The sequence below is a fragment of the Phocoena phocoena genome, chromosome 16 (genome assembly GCF_963924675.1).
Source record: "Phocoena phocoena chromosome 16, mPhoPho1.1, whole genome shotgun sequence".
In the NCBI taxonomy this organism is placed as follows: Eukaryota; Metazoa; Chordata; class Mammalia; order Artiodactyla; family Phocoenidae; genus Phocoena; species Phocoena phocoena.
Genome location: NC_089234.1, coordinates 11792910 through 11818104, shown reverse-complemented (window position 1 = coordinate 11818104; position 25195 = coordinate 11792910). Strand labels below are relative to the sequence as shown.

The window sequence follows — 25195 nt, the reverse complement described above, 5'->3', positions numbered from 1 at the left end:
TCCTGCCCGGCCGCGGCGCTTCGCCCGCCGCCGCCGTGGCCTGTGCACTTCTATTTCTGGGTTTTCGGCAGGGCGGGAAGCGGGCGAGCGGGAGCCCCAGGCGTGGACGTGCGAGTCCGGGCCCCAGGGCTGGGAGCTTCGGCTCGGCCGAGCCGCCTTTGATTCGCCCGCCGCCCCTAGCAGCCCTGGGGCACCCCCGCCTTCACTCCGAGGGCACGTCCCGTAACGGCTCTTGGACTCTGGTAGCTAAGCGCCAGCCCGGCCCCAGGGCAGGGCGCTGGGAGTACTACAAGTCCCAGCAGGCCCCGCGCCGCGAGCGCCGAAGCGGGAGGCGCGGCCCGGCCTGACGCCTGCGCAGTGCGGCCGCCCGAGCCTGCTAGTACCACACCCCCGGGAGGGACCGAGGGGAGGCAGAAGCATCCGAGGCATTAAAGCATCCGAGGGAGCCCGAGGGGAGGAGAATGGAGTGACAGAGAAACACGGAGGGTGGGGGGTGGGGGGGAGACTGTTGAGGGAGGGGGGAGGGGGGACACAGAGGGAGGAAGAAGCGGCGGCGGCGGCTCCTCTTTGCAGAGGTGGAAACTCCGAGGGATAAGAGCAGGAATAATGCGGTAGGCTAGGCGGGCTGCTCGCTCCCGGCTCCGGCAGCAGCGGCAGCAGCCCGAGCAGCGGCAGCAGCAGCGGCAGCACCTCAGGCGCTGACAGCCCCGCCGGCCGGCTCCCTCGCTGACCGCCGACTGTCAATGGAGCTGGAAAACATCGTGGCCAACACGGTCTTGCTGAAAGCCAGGGAAGGTAAGAGGCAGGGCTGGTGCGAGCCTGGCGCATTCGCCGCGGGCCGGGGTGCCGGTGTCGGGCGGCGTGTGGGCTGGGGCTGTGCGTGTGCAGGATGCCCGCAGTGAGTTGGTCGGGAGCAGGACACCTCGGAGAGCTGCTCTGCAAACGTTTCAGGGTTCCTGCCCTTGTGCTCAGGGAATCTGGACTTGGGCAGAGAAGGAGAAACGTGGAGGTTGCAGGGATTAGGATGCTAAAATATCCCTTAGTTTCCAGCCAGCTCTAACCTTATATATCGTGCCATCTCGGCAGCTGTTGAAAGGTCAGTTGGAAAGGCTTTCATTCAGGAAGAGATGGGCAAACATGCAAATAAAATAGCTTTTCCGAGTCGGCCCGGGATGGTTCTGTGAGTGAATTCGGGGGGGGGGGCGGGGGTTAGGGGGGGAATTATTAGAAGCCAGTCTTTGCTTGCGCAGGCTGAGTTGATATAGGCTATTGCTGGAAACCATCCGCTGGGAATGTTTCTTAGGGAAATCCCGTCGTGTGGAAGGAAGCCTTTTAAAGGCAAAGTAAGATGTTGATGAATTAGCCCTTTCGTAGAGTAACGAGAGGATGGCTGTACAACTCACCTAGAAAATAATTCAGGATTTCAGGGGTGGGTTCCCCGCCCCCCACTTTTGGGGAGGAGGAGAGGTAAGTGAATTTTTTGGTTTTGGGCTCAATTAAGGAAAGAAAGGTAAGTGTGCCAAGTGTTTAGATGCGTTTTGGATGGAAATCATTAGATTTTTCTGCATTAGGCTATCAGGAAATATCGTCTAAATGGAGTGGGTAAGAACCTAAGTCGACACTATAAACACACTTTCTGACTCTTCCTTGAGATGAAAAAAAAAAAAAAAGAAAGAAAGAAAAGAAAAAGAGAGAAAGTGGCCCAGAAACTTACATGCTTCCTAAAATGATTGCGTGCGTGTAAACATACATATTTGGGAACACCTGGAATTTATGTAACATCTCTTTTGCCAGGATTTGAGCTCTGGGTGCAGCCTTTTTATGAAAGGGGAAGTGGTTTTCCCTTTCGTGGGAGGAGGCTTTATTTGACACCCAAGGTAGTAGGCAGTCTACGTAAGGTCTTGACTTCAGAAGGATACTCGGGGAGCAGCCCACGAAAACGCCTTATTTACTTCTTAATATTTTCATTCACCCACGTTAATGAATGAAGGAAGACTTTCTGGCCAACAATAAAACGATTCATGTTTATCCAGACGGTTCCATCACCTTGTGGCACTGTACACGCTGTATGAGTAGGTGATGCACAGCTCAGGAACTCAAGTCGTAATTTCGGTGTCACTTGTCTCTAAAGCAGCAGCCTGGAAGATTTGCTTTGAAAACTCCAGCAGAGTTGAAAATGTGCAGGTCTGTCCCTCCCATTGCTCAGCTTTGGTGTGAACAGACTTTTAAGAGAGGCTGTTACTTGGTGACTTCAGGTTCTAAAGCATGAATGTTTTCTGTTTTCCTAACGGGACATTGTAGCAAATTGGATCAAGGTGGGGGCTGGTGGGCTCTCTCCTGAACGGGGCAGTGAGTCCTGTAGGGGGAAAAGCGGACAAAACAGCCCCCCTCCCCCGCTCCCAGCCTTAGCAGCCGCCACCTAGTGGTGGAATATGGTTGTACATCTCAGGGTTCGGGGGCTGGGAAAGTTTTCACCCTCTCTCCATTCTGAAATTTTTTCCTGGGAAATCATTGGATATGATGGTACTGGAGGCTTCGCAAGTTTCACTGGTTTCTCCTGTTGCCTGGGGAATTGGGCTGCCTAGATTTGCTGCTCTACACATTCGTTTGCCTGGAGCTTGCTTTTTTTCTTCTCTCAGCATTTGGTTGCTTCTTTTAAAATGTTTTGCTTGGAGTGGGCAAAGTATTATCAATTTTCTCCCCCAGTTTGATCTCCCCATTTTTTTTTTTCACCAAAATGAATTCACCACTTGATAATTTTGTCTGTCAGGTTAACACATTTTTTTTTTTTTTAAACAAATTGTTTTTTTCAGAGCCTTAGGAAAGAGGGCTACAGTCTGGAGGCTTATATGGAATGACCGAATTACAGTGATTAAAAGTTCCCAAGAATGTGCCTTTCACTTCCTTTTCCTTTTAAAGTCTTTTCAGTTTCTCTTTGAGAGTTTGGTAGTCATCTCATGGTGAGAAAATAGGCTCCTGGTGGCGCCTTTGAAATGGAGGGGGCCTTGCCTCTAAGGATACAGAGAAACTGACACGTGAATGAGAAAAATTAATCGCTTACATGGAAACTTCGTTTTGAAATTTGCGTTTCTCCCCCCCTTTCTCTCATATGTCTAAAGAGAATCCATGATTTTAAGTGCTTCCACTTTCTTCTTGCTGGGTCTTTATTAAAGATTTGAGTACATATATTCTAATTAATGTAGAAGCTTTTAGAAATAAAAGCAATTAATTTTTCTCTTCACGATTCTCATGTAGTTGAAGTCATTCTTTTCAATTAAGTAATTTTCCTAATAATCGTATTACCCAAATATTCAGAAATGAAAGTTCTAGTCAGTTTAGTGAAAGATCTAACATAAAATTTATAGTATCTTTAAAAATCTGAGTTGTTTAGAATGTTTAAAATCACTTCTTGAAGATTCTTGTGAATGGTTATAGATGAGAAATATGATTGGTAAATACGAAATATAATGTAGTTCACTTAACAAAATACACTGTAAACAATTTAAAATGTGGCTTTCAAGTAAAAGTCACATTTGTCCCAAACAATAGAGAAACAGGCCTTGAAGAAAGACAGACATACTTTGCAAATGCTATGAAGGAATTTGTAGTTGTCCATGTTGGTGGGTAATTTTGGGGCCTATCTTTTGTTATTGTTACGCATTCTTAAAGGCAGATGTCTTCTAAATTCATTGTAAGTTCTTACCATAATAATACATGTGTAAAGTGGAGAAATGAATATAGCAATAAGACAGAAAATCTATAAGTGAATTAGAGTAAAAATGATTCATCGTTAGTAATTAGAAAACATAGGAAAGCAGATTGCACCTTTGTGACAGTTGTTTTGAAATAAGATAGAGATCTGGGTTCAAAATTTTAAACCGCCCAAATGTATTTTGTTCTGGTCTCATGAGAAAACATCAACTTGATCACCCTTAGGAACTTCAGCTTACTCTCCTAAAAAGTGGGTGGTTAGGGAAAAAAAGAAAGAAGTTGAGACTGAATTCATGCCAATTTATGGAAATGAGCTAAGTGATTAAGCATTTAATGAAAAGAGACCCAGACTAACTTTATCTGTCTATCTATTTACATTTCAGAATCTCAGAAAATTGGCAAGCGTGCTAGTGCTGAAATAATAGTAGTGAGAAAGAGTGTTTGCAGAGGGCCTTTTGTGTGTTTCCTTTTGGTTTTATTGTTGCAGTAAAGGTTTTTGTGTTTTTGTCATATTCTAGATCTGTTGCCTCACTCCTGAGTGAACGGTGTGGAGCAGAAATTTTGTAAAGGCCCACCTTTCCTTTCTTCACAGGCCAGCAGTAGCCATAGTTGATCAATAAAGACGACAGAGAGGGAGTATTGATCACATTTTCCTGAGCGTGATACTAGCAGGCACTGAGTACAGGAACTGAGAAGTCAAAAACATAATGACTTTGCCCTTGGATGTCAAAAACCAGAATATGCAAGAGCCTTTGACTCAGATATCTCTGTAAATTTGTTGGCCCGGCTCTTCCTGATGATTAAGATTGGGGACCTGGGGAAGGGTGACAGCAGAGGCTGGGGAGGGCTGGAGAGGAGAGGGGACCCGCATGCAGCCGGCAAGGGGCAGGCTCTGCCTAGACAGACTCAGCATTCCACAGCGGGGCTGAAAGCCCTTGTTGCCCCTCTTCCCTCTTCCCCTTGCACCCTAGTTCACGATGACAGAACCAAAACATCAGTGTATTCCGTTATTAGAACATTGGGATGTCTCTGAAGCCCGCAGCCCTTCTACTGCTGTCGGCAGGCGTACTTAATCCACCCCGTGGCTTCTCGCTTCAATCTTCCCGCACAGAAGAGCGGCAGCTTTGCATCCTGGGTGCAGGCTGCTCAGCGTGTGTAAAAGCTGCTGGACCTATTAAGTACAAAGCTGTCATGAAATGAAACTGCCTTTTACTTTTTCTGAGTTTCTTTTCAGTACTGACAACTTGGAGGTGGAGAAACCAAAAGCAATTGTTTTCAGAGGCATTGCTTTCCTACAGAAAGATTTCCAGTGATGATTTTACCTAATCTAGCTGCCTGTTTTTAAAACCATCAGATAAATGCCCACAAGACTCTCGTCTTTCGGTAGCTTAGCCGCTTCTTGTCAGATTCTACACTCCAAAACGCTTGATTCTTCCAGTCCCCAAACTAATCCTTGTTTAAATTATATCTTCAGCAGCCATAATTCTTTTTTTTTTTTTTTTTTTTTTTTGCGTTGCGCCGGCCTCTCACTGCTGGGGCCTCTCCCGTTGCGGAGCACAGGCTCCGGACGCGCAGGCTCAGCGGCCATGGCTCACGGGCCCAGCCGCTCCGCGGCATGTGGGATCCTCCTGGACTGGGGCACGAAGCTGTGTCCCCTGCATCAGCAGGTGGACTCTCAACCACTGCGCCACCAGGGAATCCCAGCCATAATTCTTGTAGTGGTTTGCCAAATGATACCCTTCGGGTGTGGGCCGAAGACTTTGGTAACATCCAAGTGAATTTCAGGAAAGAGCTCAGTATAGGACCAAATTCACCTTTACCAAGGGCCATTCAACCCAGACCTGGGAATTTACAGTGTTCTAGTGAAGTGGTTCCAGGACTGCAGGTAATACTTAACGTTAATATTTGTTGCCAGTGTATTTGTAGCTCAAGGTAAAGTATTATAGTATCTAGTCATTTTTGAAATAAAAAAGGCTTATGGTTACAAAAAGATTTCACTACAGGAGAGCATGCAATTCAGAGATGAAATTTGAGAAAACAATAGAAAGTGACTTAAAAACAGGTGACACATAGAAAAGGAAATCAGGAATTTCTTCAGTCTTACAACCCCTAGCCCCTACACCTCACTTCAAAATAGAATAGTGAAGATAAAGGGTTTTAAGATGTGATTTTAAATGATTAAAATAGATTATGTGGGCTTAAATAATAGGAGTGATTTCTACTTTGAAACACATCCTATTACATTTCAGTGAAAATTTTTATTTAAAAATATCCTAAACATTGAAAAGATTTTAATCCATAAGTAAAACTTAAAATTTTATCTTTTGGGGGTAAAGACAATATTGTTCCATCTGGTACCATTCAGACACTGGAGGAAACACCCCATTTGGTATAAATTGTGCTGCCTTTTAAAGAGAAAGCAGTTATGTCCTGACTAGACCTTGCCCCCTCCCCCAGTTTCTCATTTTGGGTTAACCATTCTTTTTTTTTTTTTGGGTTAACCATTCTTAAATTGTCCTCTGAGGTTCTTACAAGGGTAAAAATCATTCATTCATTCAGCATTTGATTGTTGAAGGGCCCTGTTGGAGGTGACATTTTGGATGTTCAGCCTTGATGAGATGCAGCTGGAGGTGGGTGAAGAGATGGAATTGGGCATCATCATTATCTTCTTAGGCTTTTAAACTGATAAATCAGATCTGAGTAGAACCCGATTTTTCCCCTGAAGAGCTGAAGCTGTCTGTTGTGTGACCCGCTTAGCTGGGAACTGTCTGTTGACTCTGCTGTGCCTAGAACTTGAACACTAGCCTGAGGGACCAAAACACGATTTAAGGATAATTCAGAAGTCATACTTGAGGGATAGGCCCGAATCTGGAAGACAACTGCTGATTTTCCAAGATACTGTGTTTTTATGACAGTCAGTTCCTACAAATGGAAACCACTCAAAACAATAGCAAGAGGACCCTTTGGTTGAGGAATGAGAAGATCCAAGAGGAAAGTGGTGTGCGGAGGTGCTTTCCAGGTGGGACCTTGGTGGTCTTCCTAGGGCAGCAGCCTGGGCAGGGCTGATGGGCTGCAGCTCAGGGGTAAAGATGGTGGAGGCCGCCTTCCTTTCTGGCTTTTTCTTGGAATTGGCTTGAGCATGTCCTCTGGTGGAGCCTGGAATGACCTGAAAGTGTTAAAGGCGTCTGTCTAGTCCTCTAAAGATGTGCTGTCCAACATGGTAGCTACTAGCTGCATGTGGCTATTTACGTTTAAGTTAATTAAAGGGAAACACTCCATTCCTGAAGCCAACCATGTTTCAAGTGCTCACCAGTCACGTGTGGCTAGTGGCTACCCTGTTGGATGGTACAGATGTAGAACATTCCCAGCACTGCAGAAAGTTCACTTGGACAGAGCTTCTCTAGAGTTCTACACCTTGAATTAAATGAGTGTGCTAACCCCATAACTTCTGACATGAAAACTGGGAGAAGGTAAGGGAGGGGAAGGAGGGGGAGAAACAGGAGAGGCTGGGGGGTGGGGGATCAGGGATTAGGACTGAGTCACTTCAGAGAAAAATGCAGTTCAAGGACAATCATAGATGTTGGTGGAGATAGTAAGCCACCCATATTCCTCCCCCTCCCTCGTTTTTTTTCATATCTTGTTGGGAAATTTGCCTAGATTGAGCAACTTACTGTCCTGATTTAAATTTTTTTTTTTTTTTTTTTTTGCGGTACGCGGGCCCCTCACTGTTGTGGCCTCTCCCGTTGTGGAGCACAGGCTCCGGACACGCAGGCTCAGTGGCCATGGCCGACGGGCCCAGCCGCTCCACGGCATGTGGGACCCTCCCGTACCGGGGCACGAACCCGCGTCCCCTGCATCGGCAGGCAGAGTCAACCACTGCGCCACCAGGGAAGCCCCATGATTTAAATTAAGTGCATGTTATAGATGTGCACAGGGCCCCATGTTCCTTCTCGAAACTCCTGAGGTGAGGATATTTTAAAACCATCATTTTATTAATAAAAACAAAAAGTCGTGTGTACAGTAAATCCGCAGAAAGAAGGAAAAAAAAACAAAGCCTCTTTCTATGGATTTCAAAAAGACAGTCTAAAATGAGCGGGAAGTTAGGTAAAACAATTTTAAGGGTTTCCGTTTTCTTTTGAACACGCCACATTGAAAGAAGATCATGGAGAAGGATGTCAAGAACACACTATTCCTGCACCCGGTTTAAAATGATTTCTCTTTAAAAACTGTTTCCTGTGTGATTTGAAACCTTTTAACGATAACCCAGTTAGAACACACTTAGAAAGCAACATGATTATTTGAAACAATGAAACAGTGCGCTGCTGTTCTTTGGGGTCGGAAGCACAGAACTCTGTCTGAAGTTGTGCCAGGGAGTCGACTGGTAACCTCCTCCTGGCAGAAGTCAGCAATAAATTAGGCTCATTTCCATAGGGCCTGTTTTGTCTCTAGGAATTTGTGGTCGGTGGAGTATCAGTATTTTTTTAAAAGGCAATGATGAAATAAACCTTAAAGGAGAACTTCTGGGGCCTGTGCAGAAAGTAAAAGAAACGGAGATAAACAGATAAGAACATTCATAGGTTGAGAAGCAGCAGAGGTCCACGGGACGGCCAGGGCCTGGGCTGCCCCAAGGCTTCTCGGTGGGTCTACTGATCTGTTCTCCACTTTCCAGAATAGAGGTCACCCCTGCTTTTCAGATGAGGAAAAGTGAGAGGAAAGAAAGGGAGTCACTTGTCCAAGATTACTTGAATTGCAGACTTTTCTAGAGAAGCCCTTCAAAATCCTTTAACGTTCCAAAAGAAATCTTTCCCCTCCCCTGTAATAACATAAGCCCCAAACTCCCACAAAAACCGAAAACCAAAAATCCAAACCCATTTCTCTGGGCGGTATGGTTTCTAAATGTAAATGCCCTGAGGTTGCACTTGTGGAAGAGAAAGAGGGTCTCTGACAGATTTCCTGGGGAAAAGGGGCAAAATGGGAATCTAATTGCCCTCCAGACCCTGACTTCAGCTAAATGCCAGTTTGAGAGCAGTTGGATAAAGTAATTCCTACTAGGCTATGAATGACTACCATAAAGTGAGTCCTCAGAGTGGGTGTTCCCATTTTAAAAGTAGAACTGTTTATCAGCTCGACTGAATCTGTGATTGACGAGGGGGAGACATATACAAACGTGCCTGCACCTGTGCATGTGTGCGCACATGGCTGCGATCCGTTCTGAAGCCCCCATCACCTGTGTTCTACCTGCGTTCCCCCCTCCCTGACACATACCAGCACAACCAAAGAGCAAGGTCAGCCTCTTGGCATTCTTCTTCTTCCTGGCAGGGCTTGGGGAGAATCCTGAGTAGCCAAAGAATTGCCCCTGAGGGACAGGGGATTAAACGAGATGGGCGGTGGTAGGGACATGTCAGCGGTGGCAGCCCTGCTCCCTCTCCTTGGCAGAGCCAAGACATGGGCACTGGACAGGCCAGTTCCTGCTGATGTTGGCTTGCCACGTGCAGGTCATGTCTGCCCGAGCTCCCCTTCCTTGGGTGCTTGCTACCCCTTGGGAGATCCTTGCCCCTGTGCAGCTCTGCCTCATGCACCTTAGGTATATGCTCATGTCTCTGCAGCTTTCTTTTTTTTTTTTTTTGCGGCACGCGGGCCTCTCACTGTTGTGGCCTCTCCCATTGCGGAGCACAGGCTCTGGACGCGCAGGCTCAGCGGCCATGGCTCACGGGCCCAGCCGCTCCACGGCATGTGGGATCTTCCCGGACCGGGGCACGAACCCGTGTCCGCTGCATTGGCAGGCGGACTCTCAACCACTGCGCCACTAGGGAAGCCCTCTGCAGCTTTCTTTACTAATAGAAAAGTAGGGGGCTGGGATGGGGGTTACCTACTGGAGTGGTTTCTCGGCCACATCGCAGGGCACAACCCCTCTTCCTCCCAAAGAGAATGTGTGAAGCAGCCTTTTTCCCCAGAAAAGCTCTCTCAGAGTTAACCCTTTCCATGTCGCAGGGGTAACCTTGTGGGTATTTGCATTTAGAAACCAGACCATGCATGCGTGGGTGCATTTTGCATTAACTTAGGAACTTTACTTTTCAAGGATCTTTGGGAGCTGAGAGTCTCTTCCTTGGGGGTTGCTGTCAAACTTGTGACGTCCTGCTGGAGAGGAGGCAGCACGAATGAGGGGACAGGGAGTCAAGCCTTTGATCTGCTCCTGCAGAGAAGGTGAAGCTCCAAACTTAACCGATTCAGGAAGGGAAGTGGGGGGTGAAGGATAGAATGACCCACTACAGGGTGGAGAGAACCCAGCCAGTGTAATTGGTCTGCATATCTGATAAAAGGTCTTATGAAACCTCATTTGAAAATGGAATTCCATCTTGGCACAGGTCGTAGCACCACTTGTGAAATGGAAACAAGCTGGAGGAGGGTCAACAAATGGGCCATGAAAAACGGCTTTCTGATGGCTGTCGCAGGAACACAGTCTGCTCCATCCTAACAGGGTCTGGGTGCTGAGGAACAGCTTGTTAGGATGCTTAGATAACATCCCCCGAGAAGGACCCCAAGCTCTAGGACAGATAGGGTGGGATGGGGACAAAGAATTGGGCTGCAGGCTTGAATGGCAAAGATGTCTCAAAATCCCACTTTTCTCAAGCCGAGTGCTGTAGTGGGTTGATGCCACTAAGCCTACAGTCACAGATTAGGGAGGCTGTCAGTCAGACGAGTGCGTGCCTGGAACGTAGTAGGTGTTCAACAAACCTTGATTTGGGAATGACTGATGTATATCTAAGTTTTGTGGAGGAGGGGGAAGAGCCAAGAAACTAAGGTCCTCAAGAAGTGGCCTTGATGTCTCAGTAGATGGTAAATTAGGAGATGATTCAACATGGTTAAGAAAGATTAACTAAGGGTATAGGGCAAATTGGAAAATGTTTTCCAAATGTTTGTCTTAACTGTGAAAAATGTCTGGCAGACTTCCCCATCCTGACCCCCAAATTGGAAGTGGTTTGTTTTTACTTGTTTTGGAAGAAATAAATGTTTGCATTAGTCCAAACATTCGGGGCAAACAGTTCTCCCCAATTCTGAGGCTCTGTGTGGGTCGGAGATGTTTCATGCTGATAACACTCATACCTTTTTTGGTTAAATTGAAGGTAGCTTAGGACACAATCTTCACATGCTTTTCACATCACTGCTAGAACGAGGCTGAGCAAATGGAAAGAAAATAGGAAGCCAAACACGGATCCTTCCAGATGCAGCAATGGTTGATGACCTGGTATTTGAAGGATAGAATCTTTATAGAAAAATTGCCTGTTTGCTCATGGGCAAAGAGGCTGGATCCAATTAAGACAAGGAAAACGTATGTTAACTCAGAGAAAAAATTTCTGAACAGTCAATCCTGTAATCCTCTCTGAAGAGGAAGGGGTCGACATGACGGGGCTTTATGGATGATGCCAAACCCTGTGCTATATAATAATTAGTAACCACTGGTTATTCTGCCTCACACTCATTCCCCAAACCACTAACCATCGCTTGCGGTGGAATGCACCAGGCCTAGATATTTGCCCCAGATGTCTTCCCATGGATAGTATCCAATTAGAGGACTTTTGAGAATTAAAGCTTAATTCTCTTATAACATAGCAGAATACAAATTAAAGAAGAACAAACCTGATTTCCTCGTCGGTTCAGTGGGTGACTAAGGTGAGGGTTAGTCTTCAGGTTCCCTTCAAGGACACGTCTCAGTTTACGTTTTGGTAACTATTGGGTGGCTAATTGTCTTACGTCCTGGTGCCTGGTGCTTTTGCTAGTTTTTTTGGGCAGCTTACAAACATTTCAGGAGTGGCTGTGAGGGGATCGAGGATTTGAGAGGCGTATTCAGAGAAGTGGACCTATGTCTGCTTTTAATTTCATTCTTCCACGGGGGGCCTCTGCATTCTAAATGTCTTCCTAAAATATAGAGCTTTGGGGATCCCTGCAAGCAGAATTCCGAGGGCGATAGCCCTAGATTGGCTTCTGCATCTTCCCTAGGATCGTAAATCCAGTATTTAGTTAGGTCTTCTTATGTGCTAGGCACCATGCTAGGCTCTGAATGGAGGACAGGAAGCAATGGAGCTTCCCTTCTTCTTTGTTTTTTTTAATAAAGGTATTTTTATTTTTATTTATTTGGCCACGCCTCTCGGCTTGTGGGACTAGCTCCCCGACTAGAGATTGAACCCATGCCCTCGTCATTGAAAGCTCAGTCTTAACCACTGGACCGCCGGGGGATTCCCGCCTTCTTCCTTTTAACAGAATTGTTTAGGAATTATAGAGTCCTGGGTGCCCATGGTTTCATTTGTTCTTTACAGCCCTGTGAGGTATGTTTTGTTCTTCCCCAGTTTATAGATGAAGAATCGAAGGCTCCGAGAGGTATTGGGTTGGCCAAAAGGTTCGTTCGGGCTTTTCTGTAACTTCTTACAGAAAAAACAGAAAGAACCTTTTGGCCAACCCAATAAATGCCTTGTCCTGGAGCATCCTGCTAGTTCCACAGCCCGGACCCAGCGCGAAGCCCAGTCTCTACCCTGACATTCTGCTCCATCACGGCTGCTGCCCTCAATAATCTTACCAGCTAGTGGGAACATCAGTACTAACGTGCATGAGACATTTGCAAAAGAATCGAGTGTGCCGCTGTGACTCACAGTTCAATAGGAGTCATTCTATCTAAATTTGAAGGTTTTCTAACATTCGCACAGACAATACTTGCTTGCTAAAGAAAATGCAAACAACAGCGCACAACATCAAGAAGAAAGTCAAAATCTCCCTCCTCCCATGTGCCCCTGCTACCCGTTCCACCCCTCAGAGATAGTTACTGTCAGCATTTAGATGGACATTTTCCCAGATCTCTATGTATGTGCGCTCATGAACATACAGATACATTTGACACAAATGGGATCCTAGTATCCACGTACTTCTGCAGCTGTTTTCAGTCAACAATAAGTTGTAGTGCCTTCCCATATCTCTGTTTAGTTTCCCGTGAAACGAAGGTGTGTTAGGAAAAATTGTGAAAGACTTTGTAAATGGAGTGTTGTTGCAGTGGAATGCTGGGTGTTTTCTAGCAGACCCTGAAGGGCTATCGGGCTGTAAACGGGTCTGTGTCTTTGATTGTTTTGGAGTAGCTACATTATTACATTATTAATGTATTTAACCATACATTATTAATGTATTTAACCAAGCCCCTATAGTGGGCCATTTAGGTTTTCCAATTTTTAAGTATATTGTAAACAGTGTGGGAATCGTCTACCCATTCTGTAACATCTTTATACACTTATTTAAAGACTTAGTCCCCCCGAGTCCCCATGGTGGTATCTGCCTAATAGATACTATCCCTCACTCCCCCCCTTGGGAAGAAGAGTGATGATTTCTGAAATGGAGTTAAGTCATCCTAGGGATGTACAAAGTACATTTTCTTATGAGAAAGAAGCATGATACACATGAGGACATGTGATACGATATTTTTGAAACCTTTGGTGTTTAACACCTGCACCTCTGAGTGTTCAGTCATCTTTTCTATGCTATTCAAAGCTTGGATTGGGGAAATCAAGTTCAGTCAAAGACTTTCCTTGGTGATGACTTTATAATTGCCCCTGAGTTTTGCATGTGTGAATCTGGCAGGGAACACAGGCTCAGATAACAGCCCATATTTCTCTCTTGCTCTCTGTTTTGTTTTGTTTTTTGGCTGCACTGTGTGGCTTGTGGGATCTTAGTTCCCGACCAGGGATCGAACACACATGCCCCGTGCAGTGCAAGTGCAGAGCCCTAACCACTGGACCACCAGGGAAGTCCCATATATTCCTCTCTTTTGATCATCACCACAAGCCAGACTTGGAAGCTATTATTATTGTTATTTCAATTTGAGAAAGAAAAATATCAAGCTCAGAGAGGTGATGTGATTTTCCAAGGTCACACAGCAAGGACCCACTTCTCCCCGTTCCTCCTCTGGTGCTAACTCACCACATCTTTTCCCATCTCTAAGGACTTTCACATTTGTTTGTATGTTGCGTAACTCTAGGGAGTCATCGGAACCTGGAGTTCGGAGTTCATTTTTCAGAGGGAGTAGAGTTATAAATGTATCTTGGGGAAGGGGCACCCTTTCCTAATTCTTTCAAAGGCGCCACATGTGCTGCTGGTGGTTCCACACAGTGTCCTTTGCCTCCTGTCTCTTAGCTGGTATAGCTTTCTCCTCTGTGGAATTCTGGGGGTTTTTCCATGGGTAACTGCTTTGACTGCAGGTTTGCATGTGATTTACCTGGGTGAGGGTTCTGTGAGTCCCACCTTGAGAATCCAGAGCTCAGGTAAAAACAGTACAAAACAAAAAAACCCCTGGCCCTGCCTCCCCACTCTATATCCCTCTGAGATAAGCTTGGCTCCAGGGCATAGTCCAAGGTCCTGGGTCTTGAATATTTTTGTAACAGTTGGAGAAGAGAGTGGCATTTTCTTCCTGGAAGCGTTTGTGGGTTTTTGGCTCGCCCGGTGGAGACTCACTGTGCCTGGAAGCGCAGGGAACGGAGAAAGGCGGCCCCTTGATTGGATTATGGGTCTGCACAGGGCTGTGGGCTCACTGTCATCTCCGGGTGCAGGAAGGAGCTCCACCAACCAGAGCCTGCGCCTTCTTCCCCAGAAGAGGGGTCTCAGGACCGAAGGAAGCCCACGTGTGCGTGGAGTGCAGGGCCAGAGCAGAAGCAGCCTCTAAAGTAGGACCGGCCCCTCTCTGAGGCAGTTCTGCTCTAATACTGATTCCCAGGCTGCATTAGTTCCCTAGGGCCACTTAGGGCTACAAAGTACCACAAAATGGGCAGCTTAGAACCACAAAAATTTATCGTCTCACAGTTCTGGAGGCCAAAATCAAGTTGTGGGCAGGCCACGCTCCCTCTGAAGGTGCTAGGGAAGGATCTTTTCCAGACCTCTCTCCTAGCTTCTGGTAGCCTCAGGCGTGCCTTGGCTTATAGATGGTTGTCTTCTCTTTATTATGTCTCTTCATGTGCTTTTCCCTCTGTACCTGTCTGTCTCGGGGTCCAAACTTCCCCGTTTTATAAGGACACCAGTCATATTAGATTGAGGCCCACCCTAGCGACCTCATTTTAACTTAATTACCTCTATAAAGACCCTGTTTCCAAATAGGTCACATTCTGAGGGTTATGGCTTCAACATCTTTTTTTTGGTGGGGCAGGGCACAGTGCAACCTGTAACACAAAGCCCTGCCCCTGATGTTCTAAATCAGAAGCTCCTGGGGAGCACCTGAACATCTGTATTTTAAAAACTCCCCAGGATCAGCCAGGTTGGGGAACCACTGCTCTAAAAGGTTTCTCACTCTCTTCTGAGGTGATCTTGGAGATTCAACTCCAGCCTGGCTCCCCAAGCAGTACCGTCTGCAGCTTCCCTAGCAGTAGGTTTCTGCCCCCTGCGCAAATCTTTCTAGTGTAGAGGAACTCATATATATATGAATGATAGGCTTTTTGCTTTACCCACTAAACAGTAAACTCCCCTGAGGGCGGGGACTAGGTTTTTTTCTTTCCTGTATCTCCCTGGGCCTCACCAAATGCTAATGGCAAACCCAAGTTTGCAGTCAAGCCCAGGTGTGCCTGGTGCAGTGCTAACCCACCAGGTCCTGGTTCTGCTCTTTAGAGGCATCCAGAATCAATGCAGCACCCTTTGCTGAGGAGGCCCTTCTGATGTTAGAAGACAGCTGTAATGCCCACTGTAGAACTGGCGCCAGAACCCCAGCCTCTAGATTCCCAGGTCTATGCTTTCATTGTACATCACGTTCGAATAACAGACACATTCAACCAAGGGTCAGAATCTGCTGGCAGATGGGGTGTTGCTTACACCTAGCACAGCTCAAGGAAAAGCTGTTTAATAAATTCCTAGAGGCGGGGTCGAGACACCCACTTTTTTGCTTTTCAAGGTAATATGGTATCTTCTCTTGCTGTTAAGTGCATCAAGCCAAGATGTGCAGTTTCCGTTGAAAGCACTATTAATGCCTCTAGTGAAAAGGCTGAAGGGAAGGGAGATTGTGCCGCCGACACCCTGGCTGTGTGAGCTTAGACACATTGCTTGACCTCTCTGAGCCTTTCCTCGGCTGTGTAAATGTGTACCTCGGCCCAGGTGATTTCCAGAGCTCTTCTCACCCTTTGGATCTTGAGAATTTGCTGGTGTATATTTCACTGATAGGAATTCATCTTTGGGTACTTCATGATAAGATTCGATGTTAATTTCGAGAGCAGGCATTGCATATTAAAATGAAAAGTACCCCAAGGAAAGAATTGGAGCTGGGAGGGGTTGTGTGTATAATAGAAACAAACAGAAAAAGCAAAAAACCCATCACTGCTAGTTTAACTGAAGCCTGCAATCTAAGGAAGGCAGATGCATGATTCTAGTATTTTCTTTAGTGGATTATAGAAAGGCAAATTAAATAAAAAATAAACCGTTTGATTGTTCTGCACTGTATTATCTTAATAAACAGTCTTCCTGGAAAGTTCAAAAAGACACAGTGCTCTGTCTGGCCAAAAAATACAATAAGTAAATAGTGTTGAGAAAATAAGAATTTTCCATCTAGACATGAGTGATGGAAACATTTTCATGTGGACTTGGTGACATCCCGCAAGGAGTCAGAGATTGATAGGCATTACCTACTTTCCAGGGCTGTGGTTGGGGACATTGTTGTCACCCGCAGGGAAAGAGGTCAGAGACTCAGACGGGAATGGGCCCTGCCAAGCGCTCTTGTGGGTTCCTGGCAAATCCTGACTCACTTCTTCATTCCTCTGCAACATGCAGTCTAGACGTCTGCCTTATCTCGACTGGTGGCACAGATTTCATAGACTAGGGTGATGCTGAGAGGGTTGGTGGTCCTCTTCTGTGTAAGGTTTCTACAGCTGGAATTGGTACAAGGTGGAGACTGGTAATTTGGGTTCTGTCCTTGCTTTGTTGTTAATTTGTCTGACTGGGTCACAAAGCTAGTAACTTAGCCTTTCTGTATCTTTATCATTACATAATGCCCTAATGATTACAGAGACCAAAGAAAGGATATAAATAAAATACAAAGTTCAGATACAGACTCAAGTTTATGCAAAAATTTAGTATATAATAAAGGAAGCATTCGAATCAATGGGTAAAGAACAGCTTACTCAGGAAACGATGTTGAGGTAACTAGCTCACTGGTCATTGGGGAAGGCATGTTAGATTCCAGCGAGACTGGTATTCCCCTCCCCAATTCTGATTCGAAAAATCCTAAGGAATGACTCCTGTTGGCCTGCCTTCATCGCTCTGGGACAATTAACGTAGATCGCAGGCATCAATTCTTAGACTCTTAGGTTGCAGGCTATTGGGGTGAAGTTGTAAGACCATGGTGGCTCTGGTTGCAGCCAGAGAGGATGGGGGTTTTAAGTGGGGAGGTCATTTCTAGTGGGGGGAAAAAAAAGAGGGTCATGGTCAGACAGGCAGTATGTAGGGATTTGCTATACAAGAAAATATCCTCAATCTCACTAGTAAGCAGAATCTTATATATATGCATAATCTTACATTGGCAAAAATTTTAAACATTGATAATGCCTCTTTAAGGAAGTGTGGGTAATTAAGTTCTTTCAAACATTATACTTCCACTGCTGATAGGAGTGTAAATGAATAAGTCTTTCTTAAGGACAGCTTGGCTATATATATATATATATATATATATATATATATATATATATATATATATATATATGTCTCAAAAGGCTTGAAATTGTGTAACCCTTGGTCTTGAAATTCTATTTCTAAAATACTTTTTTAGGAAAAAGGAAAAATCAATGCACAAGTGCTATGCAGGAGGTTGTTGAGTAGATGGTGTTTATAATAGAAATTGGAAGCAATTTCAATGACCTTCAGTAGAGGCTTGATAAAATGAATTTTGGCGTATTCAAAAAATGGACACATACGTAGCCATGAAGAATTATGGAGATCAATTCTTATTGACATGGAGAGATGATCATAACATAGTGGGTGGAAGTTAGGAAAACCTGGATTTTGTACAGTGAGTGTTCATTATACTTAGAAAAACAAAGACATTTCCATCTGGAGAGGGGGGATGACAATTTGTGCCTTGTAGGGCACAATTTATATTCTTTGATGGGAACATAAAGAAATAAAATCCATAAAAAAACAAAACAAAACATGCCAGGCCCTCTGGGTCTCACCAGGGGTTGTCCTTCTTAGCATTTCACCATGGTAAGTCATAAGATTATTCCCGCCATCTTGCTCAAATGATTCTAGAAATTTTCCCTTGGACCCATCAGTTGACTGACTAGCTTGATTGAATCTGTGAATAAATGCCTTAGCGCACCTAGAACACTTTTTTGGGTGGGGAAGCATCTTTGTCTTGCAAATATGAATTTGATTTTTAGGAAAAGCTTACATTCTTACTGTTGGGTTTGGTGCATGAGGGCAAGCGGCCCCTCTGGGTGGCAGTTTTGGAGCTGAGGAGGAGGCAAGAGCGGAGAACGGGACTCTTCCCAGTACCCTGGGCAGGGTTGGGGTTTATCTAAATCCCCCCCAGGGTACTTGCTTTGTTAGGCTGGGTTCTTCTGGGTGTGCAGGCCCTTTGTGTTTGCCTCAACAGTAAGGCAACTTGCTTCTTTTATTGTCACGTGACAGTTGGTGGGAGGTGAGCACCTGAATTCTTGTGTGACAGTTGGGGAATTGATGAAGAGACACTGTGACTGTCTGGAATCCTGTAACCAGGGATGTGCCCGGGGCACTGGCATCCTGTCAGCTCTATCTAGTGAACCAATGACCAGCTAATGAGCGGGCATACTTTGGTATGCACACAACTGGAGTCAGTTTCACTGCTATGATTCAAGCACCTCCCAGGTGTGAAAGGCCAGGTGAGGCGCTTTAGGAACGTCAAGATGAAAGAGACTGCTTTGGTCTTCAGGATGTTCCAGTGTAGTTGGGGAAGGACAGACACATGGCCAACTACATTACAAGGTAGACCATAACTACAGAGGTGGTCTCGATGGGGGCGTTCAATAAACACTTCACAGAGAGTTGGTGTTTGCCTGGACCATGGAGGCTGGTGGCTGATAGTGTGAAGCCACCATTCACAGAGCCCCTGCCGGGTGCCAGGCTTTGTGAAGGGGGCTTTACAGAGATGTAGTTTTCAATCCAGTGCGTTAGGTGTCATTGTCATTTGCATATGACAAATCTGACAGAAAGGCTACTGTCTGAAGTCCTGCAGCCGGTAAACATTGTAGCTTGGATCTGACCCTAAAAGCAGTGTTGTGGGAAGAATTCCACCTCATGAGGTTACAGGGTGGAGACGGAGGTTCCTGGCAGTGGGGAGGGTAGAGCTCCAGGTTGTTTGCCTGGTGCCTGGACTAGCTGTTTGCCAGGTTGTTTGCCTGGTGCCTGGACTAGCTGCAGGGTAGCAGGGCAGGAAGCCTGGAACAGTGGACAGTCACGTGGGGAACGAGGAGGTCTCTGAATGCGAGGCTGAGAGGTCTGGAGTTGCATTTGGAGTTACGGAGCTTTTGAACATTAGCATAGGCTAATAGGCTAATGCTGGCTGAGCTGGAAGGCCCTGGATCTGGCAGCAGAGGCTGTGAGGCCAAATGCCCAGTAGTTCTGAGAAGTATGTAGGGGCTGACCAGGCTCCTCCCCAAAAGAGGGAATGGGGTGGATAGGCACGGCCTTGGAGGCTGAATCTATAGGACTCGGCACCTGATGGGATATGGAGGTGTGTGGAAGGACAAAACTATTAAGTTTGAACGCAGGCGACATTGCAGAGCAGCTGGGAAGATGTTGCTGGTTCAGGGAAAAGATGCAGGTATGGTTCGGGCCTCACTGAGTGGAGGAATGGCCGGGACGGAGCCTTGAAGTTTGTAGGAGTCTCCAGGCCAGAGGTGAGGTTTGGCGAGGTGCCGACAAGCAGCAGCTTTGAAGAGACATGGGAGCAGGTGGCTCTGTTGTTTTTCTCTGCCCAGCACCCATTCCCTCTTCTGGTAACTGCGCCTCCATTTTTCTCGGGGACTGCTCCTCCCTCATATTCAATCCATGAGGTTGGGTGGTAGTGACTTCTCATTGGCTCTGTTGGTGAGCATGTGACCCAACCCTGGCCAATCAGAGCACTGCTTCTCTCTCTACCTCAGGGACCAGAGATAAGGCTGTGATTCATGGTCCAGAAAGGGCTGCCCTAATGTCGCTGGGGATGCCGAGCTGGTGGAAGGGAAGCCTGAAGCCGCTGGTGGCTGTTGCCACAGGCTGCTTGAGAATAAAGCCAACCTGAGATGGAGGGAGGGAGGGAGGGAGGGAGGGAGGGAGGGAGGGAGGGAGGGAGGGAGGGAGGGAGGGAGGGAGGGAGAGAGGAGAGAGGGAGAGAGAGAGAGAGAGAGAGAGAGAGAGAGAGAGAGAGAGAGAGAGAGAGAGAGAGAGAGAGAGAGAGAGAGAGAGAGAGAGAGAGAGAGAGAGAGAGAGAGAGAGAGAGAGATGGATTCCTCATCACATTTATTTGATGTCGGTCTCCAGCCATCCTGGGAGCCAGATGCATACCCTAGGCTTCCTGTTTGGGTGACCCATGACTTGACACTAACAGTCAAAGGGTCCTGACTCACTCCGGGTTAGAAGCCATGTATTTAGGGGATACCTAACCCTAGAAGGCGTGGCCAGAGGGATGGGGCATGTATCAGGAGGACCCTCTGCGTCAAGGAAGGCTGGGTGAACGTTTGTCCTGGGCTTTGCCTGAGCATAGGGGCAGGTGCGTTTGATGTTTGCCACAAACAATACAGTCTCCCACCTGACTGCCCTAATGGGACTTCAGTTGTAGAAAAAAAAAAAATCAGGAAATAAGTAAACAAACATGCTGGTCACCATGGAAATGTGAACCCAAGGTGTTAGGAACAATAGCTGTGTGTGAGTCCGGAAGTGGATTTGTCTACACAGACATTGGTTTGATCCCAAATCTGTTTCCTTGTGGGAGTCTGGACATGTCCATAAACTCGTTATATAGCCAGCTCTTCCCTGGAGAGGGTAACATCTCTGACAAGCCTTTGTTTTATCATTATTAAAATAGCTGTAAACTTAATACAGTGCTCAGGCCTGCCAGGGCCCTCCCTGGCAGCTGCCTTTTGAGGTAGATACTCTTTTTTTTTTTTTTTTTTTTTTTTGCGGTACGCGGGCCTCTCACTGTTGTGGCCTCTCCCGTTGCGGAGCACAGGCTCCGGACGCGCAGGCTCAGCGGCCATGGCTCACGGGCCCAGCCGCTCTGCGGCATGCGGGATCTTCCCGGACCGGGGCACGAACCCGTGTCCCCTGCATCGGCAGGCGGACTCTCAACCACTGCGCCACCAGGGAAGCCCGAGGTAGATACTCTTTTTAATCCCAGTTCCACAGGTGAGGCTCACAGAGATACCTCAACTTGTCCAAGGTCACAGCTATTAATGGAAAAGTTGGGATTTGAACCCAGGTCCCAGGGTCTGTTCCCTTTCAATCACCATGTTCCACTATCCCACCTTGGTGTTGAAAAAAATATTAATAAAAGTAGTTAATACTTACTTTGCATGTCTTATTTCCTTGAGTCCCTATCACAAATCTATGAGGTAGGTACCACTGGTTAATCCCATTTTATAAACGAGGAAACTGAGGCACAGACCATTTAGGAATCCTAGCCAAGTCCCACAGTCAGTAGGAGGCAGAAATATGTTTTGAGGTTGATTTTTTCAGATGGATTTGAAATGCTAGTATGCCTTAAATTTAATTTGGAAGCCCAGGATGGGTGATAACTATTTCCTAAATCTAGCTTTCATCGATTGTGATGTTCTTCATTTATTTAAAGAAATAAATCAGGAGAATGAACATTGTGGACAGAGAATAATAGTGACCTGATTTGTCTCTTATCGTTGGAAAACCATATCCTGGGATTCACTAATGTGTAACTAGTTGGAAAATGTTAAAGCAGAAGGGTAAGATTTTAAAACAAAATCACACCATTAAGTCTATGTAAATTAGTTCCTCGGTGAAGAAAAAACCCAATGTACTACTTACTGTTTGTGAGCCAGCTAGACGTGTTACAAATGCTGTGGAGTGGGAGTATGTGACAATTTTTTTTTTCATTGAGGGACCATTAGAAGAGACACTCAGGCTGCTTAAGCTCCCCCAAACTCGTGAATTGGTTCAATAACAAAATGTATGAATCATTTTAATATGAAGGTACAAGGACATATACTTGAGTAATTTCTGACACTTTTTTTTTTCTTTTTGAAAATGTGTTATATTTAGGATTTACTGTTAGAATTAAAAGTGGATTTGGGGAGGCCAGGGCCTGTGCCTATTTATTGCTCTTTGTTATGTACCGGTATACAGAAGGTGCTCAATAAATACTTTTGGGATGAATTATGAACCCAGGAGCACCAGGAAGCTCCTGAGGCTGGCTGTTGGCCAAAGGCTGATGAACAGTTTCGGTCCTAACAGGTATCCTATTAGGATTGTGCTATTGTTACCTCCATTTCACAGATGAGGAAATGGAGGCTTAAAGAGGATAAATAACTTCCCAGCATCCTGTGTCTTCTCAGTTGTTTAAACCAAGCAAGCGAAGATGATTCTTACATGCACTTTTCTGCTCTGTTGGGTCTAGGGCCCACTCCCCTGCTTTGACTTTGGGAAGGAAGGTATAGGCCTTTGTTTTGTAGGACTATTTATTTGAGTTACTGGTTTCTGCTCCATCACAGGGGCCTGCAAACTAGTTAAGAGCTTTATTCTCAGTGTATCTTGTATACTTTTATTGAGAAAAGGCCGCCGGTATTGTGTTCCTTTGTGCAGATGGTCACAGTGCCCAATAGTGCTGGGGCCCAGGTTGTAGCAGGGGCTATTTATCATTTAGTCCAGGGGTTGCAAACTGTTCAGCCCACACACTATTTTAAAAATCAGAATATTTCACAAAACATTCCTGACTTAAGACTTCTCTTAGAAAACTGGAAGTTCTGGCAGTATGAAATAAGAGTTTTTATGTAGCAGCATCTGTTGAGGGCCGCTACTACTGGCAGAATTTAAAAGTTCTGTGTCGAGAAGCAAGAAGAACTACAGTCCTGCAGCCTGTGGAACAAAAACCACATTCACAGAAAGATAGACAGGATGAAAAGGCACAGGGCAATGTACCAGATGAAGGAACAAGATAAAACCCCAGAAAAACAGCTAAATGAAGTGGAGATAGGCAACCTTCCAGAAAACAAATTCAGAATAATGATAGTGAAGATGATCCACAACCTTGGAAAAAAAATGGAGGCAAAGATGGAGAACATGCAAGAAACGTTTAACAAAGACCTAGAAGAATTAAAGAACAAAAAAACAGAGATGAACAATATAATAACTGAAATGAAAAATACACTAGAAGGAATCAATAGCAGAATAACTGAGGCAGAAGAATGGATAAGTGACCTGGAAGACAGAATGGTGGAATTCACTGCTGCAGAACAGAATAAAGAAAAAAGAATGAAAAGAAATGAAGACAGCCTAAGAGACCTCTGGGACAACATTAAACGCAACAACATTCGCATGATAGGGGTCCCAGAAGGAGAAGAGAGAGAGAAAGGACCTGAGAAAATATTTGAAGAGATTATAGTCGAAAACTTCCCCAACATGGGAAAGGAAAATAGCCACCCAAGTCCAGGAAGTGCAGAGAGTCCCATACAGGATAAACCCAAGGAAAAACATGCCAAGACACAAAGTAATCAAACTGGCAAAAATTAAAGACAAAGAAAAATTATTGAAAGCAGCAAGGGAAAAATGACAATATACAAGGGAACTCCCATAAGGTTAACAGCTGATTTCTCAGCAGAAACTCTACAAGCCAGAAGGAAGTGGCATGATATACTTAAAGTGGTGAAAGGGAAGAACCTACAACCAAGATTACTCTACCCGGCAAGGATCTCATTCAGATTCGATGGAGAAATCAAAAGCTTTACAGACAAGCAAAAGCTAAAAGAATTCAGCACCACCAAACCAGCTCTACAACAAATGCTAAAGGAACTTCTCTAAGTGAGAAACACTAGGGAAGAAAAGGACCTTCAAAAAGAAACCCAAAACAATTAATAAAATGGTCATAGGAACATACATATCGATAATTACCTTAAACGTGAATGGATTAAATGTTCCAACCAAAAGACACGGGCTTGTGGAATGGATACAAAAACAAGACCCATCTATATGCTGTCGACAAGAGACCCACTTCCGACCTAAGGACACGTACAGACTGAAAGTGAGGGGATGGATAAAGATATTCCATGCCAGTGGAAATCAAAAGAAAACTGGAGTAGCAATACTCATGTCAGATAAAATAGACTTTAAAATAAAGAATGTTACAAGAGACAAGGAAGGACATTACATAACGATCAAGGGAACAATCAAAGAAGAAGATATAACAATTATAAACATATATGCACCCAACGTAGGAGCACCTCAATACATAAGGTAACTGCTAACAGCTATAAAAGAGGAAATCGACAGTAACACAATCATAGTGGGGGACTTTAACACCTCACTTACACCCATGGACAGATCATCCAAAATGAAAATAAATAAGGAAACAGAAGCTTTAAATGACACAAAAGACCAGATAGATTTAATTGATACTTATAGGACATTCCATCCAGAAACAGCAGATTACACTCTCTTCTCAAGTGCGCACAGAACATTTTCCAGGATAGATCACATCTTGGGTCACAAATCAAGCCACAGTAAATTTAAGAAAAATGAAATCATATCAAGCATCTTTCCTGACCACAGTGCTATGAGATTAGAAATGAATTACAGGGAAAGAAACGTAAAAAACACAAACACATGGAGGCTAAACAGTACGTTACTAAATAACCAAGAGATCACTGAAGAAATCAAAGAGGAAATCAAAAAATACCTAGAGACAAATGACAATGAAAACATGACAATCCAAAACCTATGGGAGGCAGAAAAAGCAGTTCTAAGAGGGAAGTTTATAGCTATACAAGCCTACCTCAAGAAACAAGAAAAATCTCAAATAAACAATCTAACCTTACACCTGAAGGCACTAGAGGAAGAATAAACAAAACCCAGAGTTAGCAGAAGGAAAGAAATCATCAAGATCAGAGCAGAAATAAATGAAATAGAAACAAAGAAAACAATAGCAAGGATCAATAAAACTAAAAGCTGGTTCTTTGAGAAGATAAAACAAAATTGATAAACCATTAGCGAGACTCATCAAGAAAAAGAGGGAGAGAACTCACATCAATAAAATTAGAAATGAAAAAGGAGAAGTTACGACAGACAACACAGAAATACAAAGCGTCCTAAGGAGACTACTACAAGCAACTCTATGCCAATAAAATGGACAACCTGGAAGAAATGGACAAATTCTTAGAAAGGTATAACCTTCTAAGACTCTACCAGGAAGAAATAGAAAATATGAACCGACCAATCACAAGTAATGAAATTGAAACTGTGATTAAAAATCTTGCAACAAACAGAAGTCCAGGACCAGATGGTT

At 45.1% G+C, this 25195-nt stretch overlaps 1 protein-coding gene across 1 annotated transcript in view; it reads left to right on the top strand.

Moving 5' to 3' along the window:
• Positions 1 to 575: 575 nt before the first annotated feature.
• The window catches only part of GRK5 (G protein-coupled receptor kinase 5), a 222176-nt gene continuing 197556 nt past the window's right edge, over positions 576 to 25195 (top strand). The window contains exon 1 of the mRNA XM_065893716.1: positions 576 to 795. Coding sequence (XP_065749788.1) covers positions 744 to 795 — 52 coding nt within the window. The 5' untranslated portion in view covers positions 576 to 743. The remainder of the gene's footprint in view (positions 796 to 25195) is intronic.